At 45.0% G+C, this 17,372-nt stretch overlaps 3 protein-coding genes across 9 annotated transcripts in view; 1 reads left to right on the top strand and 2 right to left on the bottom strand.

The window, feature by feature from the left end:
- Positions 1-199: 199 nt before the first annotated feature.
- Positions 200-3,381, bottom strand: LOC118287075 (phosphoglycolate phosphatase). The gene is made up of 2 exons (XM_035611832.2): positions 2,481-3,381; positions 200-1,270 (listed from the first exon to the last, which is right to left on the bottom strand). Exons 1-2 carry the CDS (start codon positions 3,073-3,075, stop codon positions 945-947), a joined length of 921 nt encoding a protein of 306 aa, XP_035467725.1. The 5' UTR covers positions 3,076-3,381; the 3' UTR covers positions 200-944.
- A 1,124-nt stretch (positions 3,382-4,505) lies between these two features.
- Positions 4,506-7,214, bottom strand: zdhhc4 (zinc finger DHHC-type palmitoyltransferase 4). 2 transcript variants are annotated; one of them, XM_035611830.2, is made up of 7 exons: positions 7,078-7,214; positions 6,863-6,936; positions 6,564-6,742; positions 5,858-5,983; positions 5,617-5,629; positions 5,385-5,526; positions 4,506-4,903 (listed from the first exon to the last, which is right to left on the bottom strand). In XM_035611830.2, exons 1-7 carry the CDS (start codon positions 7,198-7,200, stop codon positions 4,604-4,606), a joined length of 957 nt encoding a protein of 318 aa, XP_035467723.1. In that variant the 5' UTR covers positions 7,201-7,214; the 3' UTR covers positions 4,506-4,603. The 2 variants fall into 2 exon arrangements, with proteins under 2 accessions (XP_035467723.1, XP_035467722.1); XM_035611829.2 differs by having other exon boundaries at positions 5,385-5,629.
- grid2ipb (glutamate receptor, ionotropic, delta 2 (Grid2) interacting protein, b) overlaps positions 7,101-17,372 on the top strand; it is a 33,042-nt gene continuing 22,770 nt past the window's right edge. For 3 of the 6 annotated variants that reach the window (XM_047327454.1, XM_047327453.1, XM_035611828.2), the window contains exons 1-5: positions 7,109-7,267; positions 8,919-9,070; positions 11,718-11,971; positions 12,076-12,405; positions 12,978-13,132. In XM_047327454.1, coding sequence (XP_047183410.1) covers positions 11,726-11,971; positions 12,076-12,405; positions 12,978-13,132 — 731 coding nt within the window. In that variant the 5' untranslated portion in view covers positions 7,109-7,267; positions 8,919-9,070; positions 11,718-11,725. Of the gene's footprint in view, positions 7,477-8,918; positions 9,071-11,717; positions 11,972-12,075; positions 12,406-12,977; positions 13,133-17,372 lie in introns of all 6 variants that reach the window. The other 3 variants (XM_047327451.1, XM_047327452.1, XM_047327456.1) reach the window with 3 other exon arrangements.

The raw sequence follows: 17,372 nt of genomic DNA, 5'->3' as shown, positions 1-17,372 counted from the left end.
GACGCCCTCCCCGGGTCCGGACAATAGACAATGGGTTGAGGCAAGCGAAGCTTGGAAAGTCTCTCTCGTCAGCCGAGAGGTGATATGCCACTGGGACCGCTGCTGCATCCAGCCGACGACAGCCCAAGGTGACTTAAAGCACAGGATTTGGAGTGAAGTTAGCCGTGTGCGCTTTTTGAACAGAGAGCAGAGGTTGATGTAGTGAATACAGTTTATGTTTTATTACAGACGTGAGGCAGTGTTTTCTGGGAGTTATAGAGGGACACTGTTCCAGAAAGTGGATGGTTAAAAAGAAGACATTAATGTCATTCTGTTTCATTAACAATTGACATGACAGACATAAAAAAAAAAACAGGACTGGGTATCATTGCACCATCCCATGAATCTAAAAAGGCAGATATGTGTTGAGGTGTTGAAATACACAAAGCAACACAAAAAGCTCAAGTCACAAGGGGTCAGCGTGTTTTAGACCCATTCTCTGCCTGCTATTCATGAATCTGAACACAATGATATCACTGAACTACTGAAACCTCACGTTTGCTTATTCCACTTCTTGAGTTTGACTGGTGCACAGGGAAAGGGCCTTTACAGTACACGCACCTCTCTTCTCACTCAAAGAAAAATAAGGAACACACGCATCTCCCTTTAGCGACACTCTTTAACACTTAAAATCACATTGAGACAATACTGGAAATCACTTCTTTATGTTATAAATCTTTTACTTTATATGTGCAGGTTTTAATAACGGTTGAGTAAACGACAAAAAAAAAGAAGTACTGCTAAAATCTGGATAGTGTCTCTAGAGTCTTTGTTGCGTCTGCCACACGGCAGTGGGGACGTTAAGGATGATTTGAATTTCTGTGACAGTGGACCACGGCAAGTGATACGCTACCCAGGTTTACAGCAGCTATAGGCTAACAACGCAGCACCTCCCTGCTGTGCGCTCATCCCTGCAGGGCCGGAAGGAGGTCGGCGATGCTCTCCACGTAATAATCCGGCACCATGCCCTGCCTCTCGGCGCAGCCGCTCTTTTGGTGGGCCTCGGCCTCCGCCACGGTGCTGACCCCCGTGAGGGTGAGGAGGGTCTTCAGGCCGCAGTTGGAGCCCAGCATGATGTCCGTGTCCAGGCGGTCTCCCACCATCAGGCAGCGGTCGCGGTCCACGCCGAACTGCGAGGCCACGCAGTCGAACATGAAGTGGTTGGGCTTGCCCACCGTCTGGGCCTGGCACTGGGCCGCCGTCTCGACCGCCTGCAGCAGGCAGCCCGTACCTGAGGGGGAGGAGGGAGGGGGAACTTTCACTTCATGCCCCTCGAGATCACAATAATTTGATTCAATTCCCTGAGCTATTAACTGATATTTAACTCTTCCTGTGGCACAAAACAAACCAGCAATCGAGTCTTGAACTTTCATGAGAGATTAATCGAATCAACAAAAGCTGCGATATGAGGACTTTTAGTCCCTGGAGTATATGGGTAGTCTCAAAGACCAACTGTAAAGGATAACCCCGCAAGTTCACAACCTGGCATTAAAAAAAGTGTCTCCACGTGCCTCTCGAGGGACCCGCCAGTGATCAGATCTCACCGGGCCGCTTCATACATCTGTTTTCACAGAATGAGCAGGGGTCTCAGAGACTAGTCAATTGATCAAGAGAACGTTCTGCTTCTAAAATCTTTCTTACGGTCGCAGCATCTGCATCGCTCGAGTTTTTATATTGCTCATTCAGTCTATGGTCCAGACAGAGAATTTCCCAATAACACAAAGTCAACATTCCCATTTGGCCTTGAAAACTTATTTGATGGATGTTAGAGAAGATGAGGGAGGAACTCGTAAGGTCTTACAGGCGCCAAACATTTGATCAGAAAGTTTGCCTACCTGCCAGTAGATCTTTTAAAAGTAACCGTTTGCCCTTGACAATTACTTTACAACAACAATAAAGGATGCAAGTAGACTAACGATTACATAGAAGCAAGATACATTTAAGTTCTCCATCTGACCTGTTGTTTGGCATTTCAGGCATTTTTCAGTATTCCATAGGGTTTCCTTGAGAGACCACTCTCAAGATCTCTGCTCCCACCTCCCTCCTAGCCTCAACACAAATCAGTTTTCTTTCTTGATTTGACAAATACTAAAATTGACGCCTGGTATGTTACCAAACAAAGAAGTTGTGAGAGTGTGAGTGAGTGAGTGTGAGTGTGTGTGAGTGTGTGTGTGTGTGTGTGTGTGTGTGTGTGTGAGTGTGTGTGTGTGTGTGAGTGAGTGTGAGTGAGTGAGTGAGTGTGTGTGAGTGAGTGAGTGTGAGAGTGTGTGTGTGTGTGTGAGTGAGTGAGTCTGTGTGTGTGAGAGTGTGAGTGTGTGTGAGTGTGTGAGTGTGTGTGTGAGTGAGTGAGTGAGTGTGTGTGTGTGTGAGTGTGTGTGTGAGAGTGTGAGTGTGTGAGTGAGTCTGTCTGTGTGTGTGAGTGTGAGTGTGAGTGTCCCTACCTGGGACAGCCTTGCCCCCCTCCAGGGGCAGCCTGGTGTCCCTGTTGGTCCCCACGAACAGACAGCCCTGCTGGGTCAGGTACTGCAGGGCCCTGTTCAGCTTCATGTAACTGAAGTGCTCATCGAACCCGACCACCACCGCCTTCACCTCGGGGTCCAGCGGCACGTTGGCCCAGTCGGCCGGCCTCCCGGAGACGTGGTCCGGTCCCACCCCGGTCTGCTGGATGCCCACCGCCTCCAGCTCCTGCTCCATCGCCGCGCTGCCGACCAGGTAGACTTTGCCCTGCAGCTTGCACACGGTCCTCAGGTACATGGCGCAGCAGTACGCCGTGCCGAACACCTCGTCCTCCGTCACGGCGAAGCCCATCGCGGACATCTTCTCGGCGTACATCTTCCTCGTCTTGCTGCTGTTGTTGGTGACGAAGAAGACCTTCTTCCCGTTTTCCTTCAGCAGGTTGATGACCTCGGGGGCGCCGGGCACGACCTGGTCCCCCCGCCAGATGACCCCGTCGCAGTCGAACAGGACGCTGTCCACGGAGTCCAGCAGCTGCTTGACGAGCGCCCCGCTCAGCCGCGTGCACTTGGACCCAGACATCGGGACGGACGGAGCGATGAAACGAATATACCCCAGGAAGGGTTTAACGCAAACGCCTCAAATCAATTTCCTTTCCCCCCGCGGAGCGAAGTGACGGGCGTCGCGGCTGTCATCCACTCCAGCAGCGCTGTAGGCAGAAAACGTCAAGCGTCGTCGTTGGTGGTGAACGGCTGCCGAACCCGAAAGTCGTGTTGCTTTTTTAAAAGAGCAGCGTTGGAATCAACCGAAGGGAAGACCTGACCTTCCACCGACTTGCAGCAACTCCGCGGGTTACTTCCGCACCGGCTTAAAGGGCCAGCAGCCAAACACGAAGACGTCCGGTCCCAGTGTGTTACATCACAGCCAGAGCTGCAACTGTCGTGGTCTTAATCAGGCTGCTCGTGACCTGCCAGTTCTTCTCTCGATAAATGATTGTTCAAAGAAAATATATAAGATATTTGGAGAAAAAAAAGAAATCCCATCATGACAGGCTTTGTTGCAAAAGATCATTAAATGTCTCATTTAGTGTGAGAGTTAAAAAAAGTGAGAGTTCCCCTAAAATTTATAGGAGTCTTCAAAGGTTTGACAAAATCATTTTTCACGTTAATGATTAATCAGTTCATCATATTAATCCCCAATCATTTTCCTTCTGATCGACAAAACGACAAATGAATCGTTGCAGATCAAGTGATCTTTGCATTTAAATCCCAGTGCTATAAGCCTCGGCCTTAACTAGGGAAATAGAGATTATGGTGGTGGGAATAGTCTCAGTGATATAAATTACCTTCTGGGTTTTTTGATGGATGGCCAACTCGCCAGGACTCTTTGCCTAGTGACTCATATGTGATGATAATGTCAGCAAAAAACAAAAAGATAGATAGATACATAACATTGTCTACCAAATGATAAGATGAACATCTTGTTATTCGAAGTTACTTTCATTGCATTAGACCGCAGTTGTCATTTGTCTTTGAAAACAACAAACCATATAAAGATTTATCCCATAGTCTATGAATGCAACATCCATTTTTTTTTTTTTGCTTCTGGGCTCTGTTGTTCAAATACAAGTGTGTTTTACCACACTAATGAAACCCCCTGTTGATTTTGTTAACCGTGGACGCAACCAATTTTAATTATTGAATTGTTTTCATTAAATAATCCATTTATTCATATCCCTAATTACCAGTCACCCGACAGAAAAATACATCTAAAGTATGACAATAACAAAAACACTGAGGCCCTTTTCAGAACAAAACTACCTGATAAAGACTTTGAGCTGATCTTTTCTTTGGATATATGCAGCGGGATTAAAAATGGTATTAAATAAATTGTCTTAAGGCTACCGCAGGAACTGATTTGACATGACAAGGATTACTTTTGTGTTTGGTGCATGTTCGCACAGATTTTCAATTCTTGACATCTCATGGGTGATAAGACACTACAGCCCTTAATGACATCGCTAACGTAAACTTTATTTCTCCAGTCAGACGGAAATCAATGGAGACGTACAGTAAATGCAGCATAACAATACAAGGGGCAGTATCTGTTTTCAGTTGTCTTTTTTCCGAACAGGTTCCGGAGGAAAGAAGATCTCCCCCAGGTTTCTGAGGAGCCCTCGGCTGTAGTAGTATCTTTTAGAGTGGTCTGGCGCTGGGCCGCAGAGGTGGTCCGCGGTTGAAGTCGGGTGACAGTGCTGACAAAAGTAACCTCGACTTTTGTACCACTCGTTGGAGGTCTGGTTGACGACAGCCAGGTAGGAATGGAACAGGGCGTAACCCGCCAGCAGGAAGAAGACGAAGACCAGAAAGCCCAACATGAAGATAATTCGGGGAAAGGTCAGGAACAGATGCTGCAGGGACAGAGGTCAAAAGAGCATTATTTCACTTGGAAACTATGATGGGGCCCTGTGATAGGCTGGCGACCTGTCCAGCGTGTACCCCGCCTCTCGCCCAATGTTAGCTGGGATTGGCTCCAGCGACCCCCCGCGACCCTTAAATGGATAAAGCGGTAGACGATGAATGAATGAACTATGATGGTACTCAGTAGAGCGCAAACCTCTGCTAAAGCTAAACAGCCCTTTCTTGTGGACGGAAATAAAAAAATACTGGATCCACCCCTGTATCTGTATCTGGACCGATATTTTATGGGTTCTTCCCAGGCCCAAGCCCATTCCCTCCATCAGATCATAACCCAATCCTATTTGCGTAAAATCCAACAAACAAACATACACAACACAGTCATGGATGAGAACATAACCTCCTGCATGGCGGCGTCATATGCATAGAATATACAGTATTCCAGCAGTACTTGTGTGTACAGTACAGTCTCACCTGTATGACAAACAGAGGCCCTGCCGGCTGCTGCTCGCCATATTCATCCAAATAACTGGCCCTCAGGAGCCCTGCGCGCAGTACAGCGTGAAGCAGCATGTCTGCTGTTAGTATGGCGATGTCGCCTGCCATGGCACAGACGCTGAAGAGGTAAAGCAAGAAGTATCGTGTGTTCAGAGCGCCGATGCAGTTGTTCACCCAGACACAGTGGTGGTCGAAGCGCTGGACACACCTGTTGCAGACCCCTGAAATAAGGACAGGTGTTTACAGTCAGCACCTAGTACGATATAATGATAGCAAATAATATACTTCTGTGTGGACAATACTAGCTTGACATGTTTTGTCAACATTGACGCAATTCAGGTCAAATGTTTTTGCAGAGCTAATAAAAGCTACAAAGGTTTGTGTGTTCATTTAGCTCCTGAACCCTGATGGAAAAGACCAACAGGCACAACAGGTATCGGATTACTCACTGCAGTGTTTGGACCGAGCCGGTTTGACGAGCTGGCAGGTCGGACAGGAAACTCCCGGGTGAAACAATCTCCTATCATACGGATAGATGTGCATCTGGCCGGCAACTTTCTTCTTAGTAACTGTGCCTGGCAGACGGTGAGTCGAGAGGAGGGAGTTGAGAGAAATACTGCGAAGGAATAATTATTCTGTCCTGAACTGACTTCTCAGTGACTGTCTCTTTGTAAAACACAAGCAGAATGAACTCAATGGGGATGAGAAATGGAGTGGTAACATAGAACCATATCAGCAAAGTGAGCAGGTAAACAAGGATCCAAGCACACAAACAGAAATATGTTAATAATAACAATGAAATTGTGCATCTTAGCTGGGTTTGGTGACAAGAACACAGCAGCCGAGTCTGGTGTTCCTACGACATGCAGGCTGTATTTTTGCCTGTTTCACGTCACCAAGGGTGATCTATGTTGCCTGTGAATTGATCTCACACTCCCTCATGAAATAGTTTTCTCCCTCAGGTGACAAAATGAAATGACTGATGTGCATGGGTGACATGTAATTACTATTCTCTTATGCAATTAGGCAACATAGTTTGGCAGCACACTGACAAACAATTAATATCTGTCACGTGGGGTAGGGTTACGGTTAGTGTGTTAGGTGCACTTCAACTGCTCTACGCGCATGTTTGAATACACTGCAGCTCAGATTAACCTGGATCTCTCCTGATGCAGAGGTAGAAGAAGAGGGTCTTGATGAGCAGCAGGATGTAAGGCACGGACAGGCTGGCCAGGGTGGTGTCCATCTCCCGGCAGAAGCCAAACACCTCGTAGGTGAACTCTGCGTACACGGCACACTCCAGCAGGACGTGCAGATAGATGAACGTGTTGCTCCTGCAGAGACACGGAGATGACACGGCTATCGAGGCTGCAGGATCGTTCAACACTCAAATCAAAGGCTGTGATACAATAATGTAAATTATGACAGCAGATTTCTACTTTTCAACTTCAAACCTTTGATGAAACAGCCTGTGCAAGGTCCACTGAGAACACGCGTGGAGCCATTTCGGTGTAATAGGCCCAACGACCTGTGAGGGAAAAACAGGCATCAACTCAAAACGCAGTGGGTTTAGTGCTTCGGTACTTCAAGATATCAGTGCGACAGCGCCCCCAAGTGTCGGTTTTGCGGCATAGAAAGGAGTTTTAGACGCTCTCCTTCTTTTTCTTACCTTTCCCACGGAGCTGACCAGCACGTGCAGGGGAGTCTGCCGCTGGCCCGAGTATTTGCAGACGAGCGCGATGCATGTGAGCACCAGCGCCACGTAGATAGCGAACAGAGCGATGAAGTCCATGTGTCACCTGGCAGCTTCACAGACACGAGACGACGACGACGACGACAACAACAACAACAACAAACAGGTGTTTGAGGCACAAACTCACCACGAGCAGGGAGAGAACGCACCCAGACGCTGTAGTTCACGTCGCTTTATCTATTTATTTATTTTGCTGGAACACGGGTAAGACTTTTGAACCGAACAAGACCGGGCGCATCTTCTAAAAAAAACGAACAACCCCACTCGCCATGACTTTTTCGTTAGCATGCTAACGTTCGGTCAGTGCACACGAAGGTGAGCGAACGTGCCTGTTGCTTCTCTAAAACACACGTTCAATAATCAACATTTGCCTTCTTACCTTCCCGTCTAGTCACACAGAGCTGTCCCCCAGTGCCTTTTATTTTCTAATCTCAGGTCAACATAGCTCGGTTTTGTTTTCTTTCGCAACGGCCACCAGCTTCACTTTTAGCCCATGCTCACACTGTAAACAATGCCATTTCCTTAGCATCGTTGTAGCTAACGTTCAAGCTAACAGCTGTCTGCGCTGCTGCGCTCCAGGGAGGTGGGCTGTGTGCGTGTCCATCTGTGAACATTGTCCAAATAAAGACTTGTCTGCCTACCACAGTACATATTGTTAATGAACAGCAAAAAATAGTTGGGCATTTTTTAAAGCTAACATTAGCAATATTCAAGCTTTATTTGACAGTTTGTCATGATGAATAAAACATTCTATTCATCCAAAGAGCATCTCCTTCCACATTGGTGTGTTCACACAGAAAATGTGCCTTTTTTTCTGAGAGCAGAGGAGATCAGATGCTGCCCCCTGGATTCAGGATTTTTTTGTTCATATTAAAAAGCAACACAATTACCCTCACTCTTTTTAAGTGAAAGTCCTGCATTCAAAAGCACAAGCAGGAAAATACAATTCAAGTGTTTCAAGTAAAATGACTCGAGTAGAGAAGTCCCCCCAAGCTGTGTGTTATACTGTTATAGATATTGTTATTGCAATATTGTAACGCAGGCATTCACGTCAAAGATGCATTTCAATGTGGCAGCCAGATGTGTGAATCTAAAGTTAACTTTTTTTGTATATGACTGCAACTAAGAATAGTTGATATATCCGCTGATCAATTGACTTATATTAAAAAATAGCCTTGTGAAATTAAAAATTAAATGTGAAAAATGCCATCCCAAATGGCCAGAGCCTAAAGTGACACCTTAAAAGTGCTTGTTATGTCCAGCCCAAACATCAGACCTCATAATTATTAGAAATAAGATACAGTTATAGCAACAAAAGCAGCAAAGTTTCACACTGGTATAGAAGCCAGAACCACAAAAGGCCTTTTTACATTATCAATAAATTTTCTGTCCATTAACTAGGCAATTATTTGACTATTCATGTACTTGCACAAACCTTTTGGTTTGACAAAGCATCATAACTAGTAACAACAGTTGCCAGATGATGTAGAGTAAAAAGTATGTCACTTTCTTGTGAAACATAGTGGAATAGAAGAAAATAAAAATACTCAAGTAAAGTACATGTACACTGGACAGTAGTTAAGTACAGTACTTGAGTAAATGTACTTTGTTACATTTCAATATTGGCAAAGTGCACAATCCTTCCGCACAGTCCAACTCAAAATCACACCACTCAAGAAGACAGCAGAATGAAGAAGTTTGACTCCAGTGCCTACAGAGTTACTCAGTATTGTTGTCTCTCTGTATCTTACATCCAGTGCTCCACACAAAGCAACAAGGCATGACAAGACACCTGCTGGATCTGGTTGCAGACATGGCCACACACTCATATTACAGCTCACAGCGCTGGAGAGGCGAGAGTGTTGCTCGGGAGCTGTGTGTTGCACATCGATGGATGCTGTTTAAAAAGGTAATGGACGTGTGGTTGGACTTTTTGTCGTGCTCTGCCGGTGCGCTGGTCATTCTAAATGTACATTATGAAAGACGGGTGATCGGTGACACTGCACTGAATGCAATTGCAGTTAAAGTTTTGGGGTTGAGAAGTGTTTTTGAAATACTTTTCACACCATTTATGACTAAATAAGTGCCATAGAGATCAATCCTGTCAGCTCCCTTGTTTCTTTACATAAAACATATCTAAAATATCATGTAGATATGCTCAAATGTATGCAGGGTGACAGTTGTACAAACTGAGTGAAAAGACTGGGACAATTTGATCAGACTGAGTTACCTGTAAAACAAAAAAAAAGTCAGTTCATCATCTTGTCTCACACGAGTTAACTTGCTTGGCTGTAGAGTAAAAGGAGAGTTTGATTGAAGTGAACAGTGTTTGTTTGCACATCTAAGCCATGTGTGTTTAATAATTCAGTTTGTACTGTACTACCTGTTCCTTACCGTGTGCTCTGCCACTAATGACAGTTCACACTCCAACAGGCCCACCCGCAGCCTTCTCCAGTACTTCCTCTTCAAAACCTTCCAACACCTACTACTGACTTGATATCATATTAGTGTAACCAAGGTTCCCTGTCCATACTATTCAATAATATAATAACCTATTTTTTAATATTTCCCTCCACCTACATAATCTTTCATAGTCAGATTAATATACTGATTATAATCCCAATCAATCTTTCTGGAAAAGGCCCATATAAGTGCTTCAAACTTGTATATTCTGAGCTAGAACGATATAGATGTTTTATTTTTACTAAAAAGCTCTGCCTTCAATGCTTGATTTTAGAATCAAAGCCACTTTTTGTGGGATGTGATAGCATCACAGAAAACAAAGCCTGTGGCAGACAGCAGTGGACGCCCCCCTCAGCCCAGCTCAGCCCACTGATTGGACCAGAAGACTCAGAATGAATGAACTGTCTGAAAGTGACTGAGAGACTGCACCAGTTTTCACTGCAGTGGTCTCACTGTTCTACAAATAAACCTATGACATCAGGATCATCTGAAAGATGATTGTTATGATAATCACTTTAAAAATTCCACACCTAATGGCTTTCTGCTCATCTAAATATTTCACCTGTTCTGTACTCTCAGTTTTTTTGTCACCACCTGATGATACTGTATTCATCAGGGAAGGGGAGCATGTGTTCCATCAGTTTAAATGACGAGGGGGTGGAGGAGCGCTGAAGATTCAGCTCATAATCCTACTAATCCTTCAGGCTAAGGTCTTAAATTGCCCCTGCTCCTTCTCAATGGACTGAACATTTCAGTGTGCTCACACACACACACACACGGACACACACGGACACGCAGAATTCCAGGCAAGCGGACGCTCCAATTAGTCCTCATCAGGCTTTCTCGCATCGACGCAGAGCGATTCTGGGCCAGGAGCAGTCCCTCGGAGAGCCACCTAGCTGGGAGAGGAGGAGAAGGAAAAAGACACATTGGTGTATTTATAGAAAAATGAGGCCTCACAATACCCTTTTTGGAGAGAGCATTATTAAGGAGCCGAGGTGCGCGGGTGCACGCGTCCCAGTTTTCTGATTAACACTGTGCATGCAGGCTGGCCCAAGGAGGAATCAGGGATGAGACGCAGGACTGACTCCTTGACACTGTCCCAGAGACGGAAACCGGCTTTTTAATGCACACTCACTCATTGCTAATGAGGAGGCTGCCGTGGTTTCAGGGTGGAAGAATGGGGCTATATTTTGACCTTGTCACGCTTTCTGTTTGACTTTGGGTGGCGGGGTGGTCAGAGCGAGGTACCATTTTTCGACAGTGTATTTGAGCAGAGACAGTGTGCTAGCAGGCCACCTGCTATTTGAAAATCAAGATGAAGAAGTTTCTGCAAAACAAAAAAGGCAGATACTCTTTTCGGCAGAACAAACGAGGCAACCGGTACCCATCTAAAGATTTCTGTAAGTCTTTTACCAGTTTCCTCAAATGTGTGAATCCTGCTGTGCTGTGGCTTTAGAGGCTGTGGAGCACATCATTAGCCTCCAGCCGAGCCAGAGGATTCATATTTTCTGCCATAATCCAACATGTCAGCCTTCATAATTCTGTATTTAGTCATATTAGAGACAATTTTGCCTTATTTGCTTGTTATTTAATGCTGTTTTCTTGTCTCTTACCTGCTTAAAACTCATCAGTTCCAGCAGCGGTGTGTGCTCTCTCACTTTGCTTCATAATTACCTTTCAACAGGCAAGAGTTTTTACTGGAGTAACTTGTGTCCCTCAAGATAATTAAGGTCACAATCCCTGCAACGCTTTCATTTGATTGGCTGCTGAGTTTGTGAACCAGGTCAGGGACTGCTGAGTTTGTCACAGTTCAGGGTAGAAGGTTACTGAGCTGTTCACGACAGTACGAACCCGGGACACGGGAGACAGCAGGAGGAGAAGAAGAATGGGAACCGTTTGAATCGCTTTTGAAATATGCAGAGGATTGTTCGATCTAAGTGTGTATTTGCAATGCCGGTAGACTTGAATGCATTGGCCACTGTGGGTGAGTGTTTGTGCTTGAATGTCGGTGTGTCTTTCTTTCTCAAATCTTCCATCGTCTCTTTCTCTCCATCATCTACCTTTCCTATCTTTTCCTCCCCTCCCGTTAGTTCTCAGCATGCCGTCGTCCAATCAGGGCTGGCCCGAGGATTTCGGCTTCCAGCTAGGTGGGAATGGACCCAGCTACATCCTCTCTGTGGAGGAAGGCAGCAGTGCCCACCTGGCGGGGCTGCAAGCCGGGGACCAGGTCCTGGAGATCGAGGGCCACAATGTGTCGACACTTGGTCCGCAGGCCGTCATGGCCATCGCCCAGACTCAGAAGAACATCCCTCCCAGTATCGGAGTGGTGTCCCGTATACAGCAGGTCTCACAGCTCTCGAATCCATCACAGCAATAGAGCATATGTAGGTTGATCGTCAAACACGGAGGCATATTCATTAATAAAACATTTTTGTAATTGCATTACAGATGGACATCATTCCAGGTCCAGATGGTCGCTTTGGGTTCACCATCGTAGGAGACTGCCCCCTGCTAGTGGAGGACTGCTCTCCTTGCTCGCCAGCCGGCCGTGCTGGTCTGCGGGCCGGGGATTACGTCATGGAAGTCAGCGGCATCCCCGTGAGGCAGCACGAAACGGCCGCGGCGCTGATCAAGGCCTCCCAGGGGACGACGCTCCGTCTCGGGGTGCTGTGCCTCGGCGCGAGGCAGAACCGCTGCATCAGCATAGAGGACAGTCAGATGGGAGGAGAGGGGACAAGGCTGGACCGTAAACATAAAGCTCTGGAGTTCAACAAGAAGGTGAGTTGAAATACACACTGAGCTCAGGTTGGTTCCTACACCGGGTCCAGTTGAGTTGTGGAGTTGAATTGACCTGAAAACTTATTTTTCTTACTGTGAGTAATGGAGTCCCACATAAACCCAAAAGTTGGGACAGTTTTGGGGATTTCACAGGAGAGATTTCTGTTTTCGGTGTGGGGTTTTCGTGTGTGTACTCTGGATGGAATTATTGTGAAAATAGGTGATGGCTTGCATTTCTGTGCACCAATCAGAATTCAGCAATGCTGTGTTGTATCTGGTAAGAGTTGTGGTTGCCGGGGCAGATGATACTGTCAGACAAATCTGATTAAACCATTCCCACACGCTCCTGATGAAGTAGATGAGGTAAATTACATGAATTTGTGTTAACATGTATTTCCTAAGAATGTTTTTCCTTACCTTAGATTTAACTACTGCTTATTAAGTCTGGAATATTTCATGTTAAAGTGAAATACTCATGGTAAACATACATTACACGTATTACAGTAATGATGAAGGGGGCCTGTCCTCAAACTGCTCCCAGCATCTGACACCAGCTTTCAATCTCCCATCAGGTCGACCAGATTCTGGGTGACGAACCCGAGGTGAAAGACAAACTCTTCACTGTGCTGAAGCAGTATGCAGCAGAGAAGAGAGTCGAGTGGTTGGCCTCTGTCCTGCCGGAGATACTCACCACCGATGAGCATCGGCAGCTCATCTCCAGCATCAGGTGAGAGCCGGAGATTTCATCTCCCTTTTACATTTTATTACCCTGACGTGGCGTAGAATAAACTGATGGTAGAAAAGAAAGAATGTATTTCTGTGATGACTGCAGGGTCAGAGGAAAACGTGTCAACATTGAAAGAGTGACTAAATGCATGGGCAGGGGCAGCCTGAGACACAAATTGTGTAACTAAGAAATCCTGGTTTGTGTCTAGCTGGCAGACTCCTATCACATGTGACTTCGTTCTCCCCTTGTTTCTCTTCATTCTGTGCAGGTCAGACTGTCCATCTAACCCCAATATACGTCCCGCTAAACTCTAAAAGAATGTTTTGCCTTCCTACCACAGACTGTGATACAAGCACATAAGATTCAGGACAGTATCCCAGTATCATTTTCCAGTGTAGACCCAGTGAAAAGTAAAATTATCTGCTGCAAATTTCATTCATAATAACCTCATAAACTGGCTTTTCCCCACTGCTCATTCGGTCACAGGAGGGATTAGAGGGGGTGTCGCCCACTGCCAGGCATTATAAAGCTACACTTTAGGTTTAGATGGGCCCCATCTGGCGCCCGCGCTAAATCCGCAGTGACCCTTCAAGTCACTTAAAGTGTCATCATCTGTGTTAGTGAAACGGAGTGACCGAACTGACTGGATGGGGACCCGAGCTTGGAGTTTTTAGCAGCAAATGAGGATTGGCAACGTGAACTGAGTTCACAGCATGGAGACGTGTGTGATGACGAGCCACAGGCAGATTTAGTTGAGTGCTCGCTTCACGAAAACATCCCTCAGCACCGGTGGCCGTTCTGCTGTGTATCCACAGTCCCTGAAAAACACACACAAAAAACGCTGGAGCTACACCCAACAGGTTTTTTTTTTAGATGAGAGATGGAAAAATGCCAAGTAACTGAATGTGAGAAAGCATTCAGACAGCCAGAATTACCTGGTTGTCTGTGCGCCAGAATGACCAGCGCTCATGCCTCTCTCCAAATCCCCAGATAGTTTGTCCACAGATTGCACTCTTCCACAAACTGAGCCAATCAAACCTTTTGTTCTCCTACTACAATGGCTTCCTCCACTATTACTACCACTACTAATACACCACTATCAGCTCTATTCCGTGGTATTAATATACTGCAAGAAGGCTTTCCAGCAGTACGGGGACAGTGAGCAGGCAGTCTCCCTACCTGAAGTGAGGGAAAGAGAGATTTTTTTCCGCCTTAAATTGGTCATGAATAATTCAAACACCATCGACTGAGAACTCATTGGTATTTGTATAACGAAGGACACTCTAGTTCGCACGAGCACATTAATAACAGTGAAGCCATCTCTCTGTGTTTTTTTCTCATCCCCCACCCATCTCACAACTCTTTATTCTCTCTCTCTCTCCTCTCTCTGAGGGTTTTTTTTGTTTTTGTTTCGTCCTGGTGGATTTATTTCATTATCGTGCTCAGAGCTCAGGTTTTCTCTGTGCGGGGACAGTTCTCCCTTGACACTTGGTAACGGCAGCCTCCTGCTTGCACCAAGGTCCCATCATATCTTTCATCGTCCTCAGACAAGGAGCGCTGTAGTAGTAGTAGCATATGTGTCTGCTACTCTGGTCACTAGCAATATAGATGGTGCAACTTAGTGCTCAGATTTTTTTCTTTTCTTGAGCCATGGGTGACAGCTGAAACAATGAATTGTCTTGGGTAAGTCCACCTTTAAATTCTTTTCGAATTAAGGCTTTAAGAAATGTTGGTGCAGTTGTTTGTTTGCTTTTAAGGGAATTAAAGATCTGCTTTTTTTGTCTTCTCTTGAAGTCCTGCACCTGCATTGGTTTTCCCAAGAGCCTCCCACTATGTATGCCTAGTGGGAGGCGAGGGAGTGAATATTTAATGTAATCTGATTCAGTATATTTGATTTCAGTTACTACCTAGTTGTTTTCTAAGATCTTTTCAAGGCACTTTACCGTCGAGCTTTGAATTTAGAAATTCATTCATTCAAAGGAACCTGTGACAGCAAGTTCATGCAGTTTGATGTGAGGTGAGCACACTTGGCTGGGTGGACAACAGTTAACAATACAAAGAGCTGCTATTGTGCCTGTCGCTAAGTGACTGAAGTCATTAGGATGACGGAGCCTCTGCTTTTAGGAAGCAATCTCATGCCACATGTTTGGGCAGCAGGTAATCTGTTTGTTTGTGTTTGTGTTGTGCATATTTTTCAGCATTATTAACTCCAGGGTTAAATAAATATTCCTTTTAAACTTGATCTGCGTATATTATAGTGAATCTGCGTGTATCTGCTGTGAAAACAGCAGGGCGTTAACAAGAGATTAATTTACAGTGGGAACAAATAAAGCAAACTAATTTAACCATTTATTACCGCAGTGACCGTTGTGCCTAATATCAGAATAAGAGTGATCAAGCTTTTTTTCCTAACTGGTCACAATACTGCAGTGACCAGCTCCCCCTGGTCTGCACTGCATGGTGTGCACAGCGATTTTTGTCTTTTCAGTAGTGTTAATAATGATGGTGTTTAATCTTAATTACTGTCAGTGACTCCCGGTTTTGTTCGAAACTGGGCTCATAAGATTAACGCTTTGCAGGGACACAATCATAGAGATTCGCGTAATTTTATAGATCTCAACCCTGTAGCATAACCCCAAATTTCCCTGTTGTGGGACGTATAAAGGAACATCTTAATCATCACTTATACCATGATTACAGAACATAAATAGCCACCATGTAGATTTGATATTGATATACAGTATATACCACTTGCTATATGTATATGTACAATCTTCATTCAATAATATGTTATGTTACATATTATTTTATATTCCCCTTTTTTTCTCAGTTCTTTTCCCCTGTTTTCCGTTTCATTCTTTATCTTTTTTATCCTCCTCCCTTTTATGACCATGTTCATACTTTGATCTTCCATTCTCATGACCTCATTATTCCAGTGTGTACATTACATGTGTGCGCAGTGGATCAGATATGGCCAAGCGTTTTCCATTGCCACAGTCTGGAAACATCTACTTTAGGCAAGTTCCTGGACACAGACCAGCGACCCACTGATGCTCTTGTAATTCCTATAATTCCACAGTCTTTGTCCTTAAATGTTTGACCCACCACTGTGAATCACTGTGAGTTTGTGTTTAAAAAGGAAACAAATGAAAAAAATGTCATGTAAGAAAGGTTCTCCATTAGTTTTGAGGTCACATACTTTGTTACGCCACCTCTGCATGTATTTGGACTCACAGTTAAGATCTGGACACTGGAAATGAAACAAGGTCTCCTCTTTGTAGGTATTCTGCTTGTCATTCATCCCTTCTGAGAAATATGTCCCTTTCTCCCTGCTTGCTTCCGCCTCCACAACCCTCCTTCAGATAATTATAGATCTCTGTTCTCCGTAAATGAGGTCAAATCAGAGACTCAGTTTCTAAGAGTTGATGCGGAAAACTTGAAAACTTACTTTTTCTGTGATGAGGCAGCTGTTTCAAACACATGGCTGTGCATTCTGAGGTGGATAAACATCTTTTATAAAAGAAAGCAGCAGCTACACGCACACACACGCAAACACACTCACACACACACACACACAAACACACACACACATCCTTACACAGACAGGTACTATCCAGCTGAGACAGAGAGACAGAGACTTATTAGGTGCTGTGATGTCAATATGACAAATAGGGGAAAGGAAAGCACAAATAGCAAGCAGAGAGGGACCGTGTGGGCTGCTACACCCACCTCACTACGGAACATTTATTTATATCTCGAGAGTTTGCTGATTGTCGCCAGTAGTCTTCACTCAAGCAACATGGTCTCACACTGGCTGCAGTCAGATACAAGTGCACCTCAAACCCAATCAGAATCTGCAGAGACGGTGACAGCAGGCGGAGAATATGTGGCCTACATCTTTATCTAAAAAACATTTGTCTCAAAAATGAGAGAAACCTCCTCTTGTTAAAACTGCCAGCATCTCCACAACAAGTCATAGCAAAACAGTTTGAATAAATATTGTATGCTTTAACATGATTTGACCATTCCTAGATTTTTATGTCATTATAGCATAAGGCGCTGTTGGGCAGCATTTTGTTCATGTATTTTTTTTAGACAAGCTAATCGGGGTCAAGGAAATGTAAAAAAAAAAAAAGTGTGTGTCAGTGCACTGTGACAGTGGTCAAAACTGAAGCAACAGATGTGAAGACATCTGACCTTGAGCCTATAGTGTGGGTCACACCCCCAAATCCTACACTTC

Source organism: Scophthalmus maximus, chromosome 16 (genome assembly GCF_022379125.1).
Source record: "Scophthalmus maximus strain ysfricsl-2021 chromosome 16, ASM2237912v1, whole genome shotgun sequence".
NCBI lineage: Eukaryota > Metazoa > Chordata > Actinopteri > Pleuronectiformes > Scophthalmidae > Scophthalmus > Scophthalmus maximus.
This window is presented reverse-complemented; position numbering and strand designations above follow the sequence as displayed.

Bases quoted from the DNA above. Each gene is read 5' to 3' on its own strand.
- LOC118287075 (XM_035611832.2), bottom strand. From the start codon at position 3,075: ATGTCTGGGTCCAAGTGCACGCGGCTGAGCGGGGCGCTCGTCAAGCAG. The intron at 1,271-2,480 runs GTAGGGACACTC...CCTCCCCCTCAG, and splicing joins GGGGGGCAAGGCTGTCCCAG to GTACGGGCTGCCTGCTGCAG.
- zdhhc4 (XM_035611829.2), bottom strand. From the start codon at position 7,200: ATGGACTTCATCGCTCTGTTCGCTATCTACGTGGCGCTGGTGCTCACA. The intron at 6,937-7,077 runs GTAAGAAAAAGA...TTTCCCTCACAG, and splicing joins TGGTCAGCTCCGTGGGAAAG to GTCGTTGGGCCTATTACACC. The intron at 4,904-5,384 runs GTGAGACTGTAC...CTGTCCCTGCAG, and splicing joins GGCCTCTGTTTGTCATACAG to CATCTGTTCCTGACCTTTCC.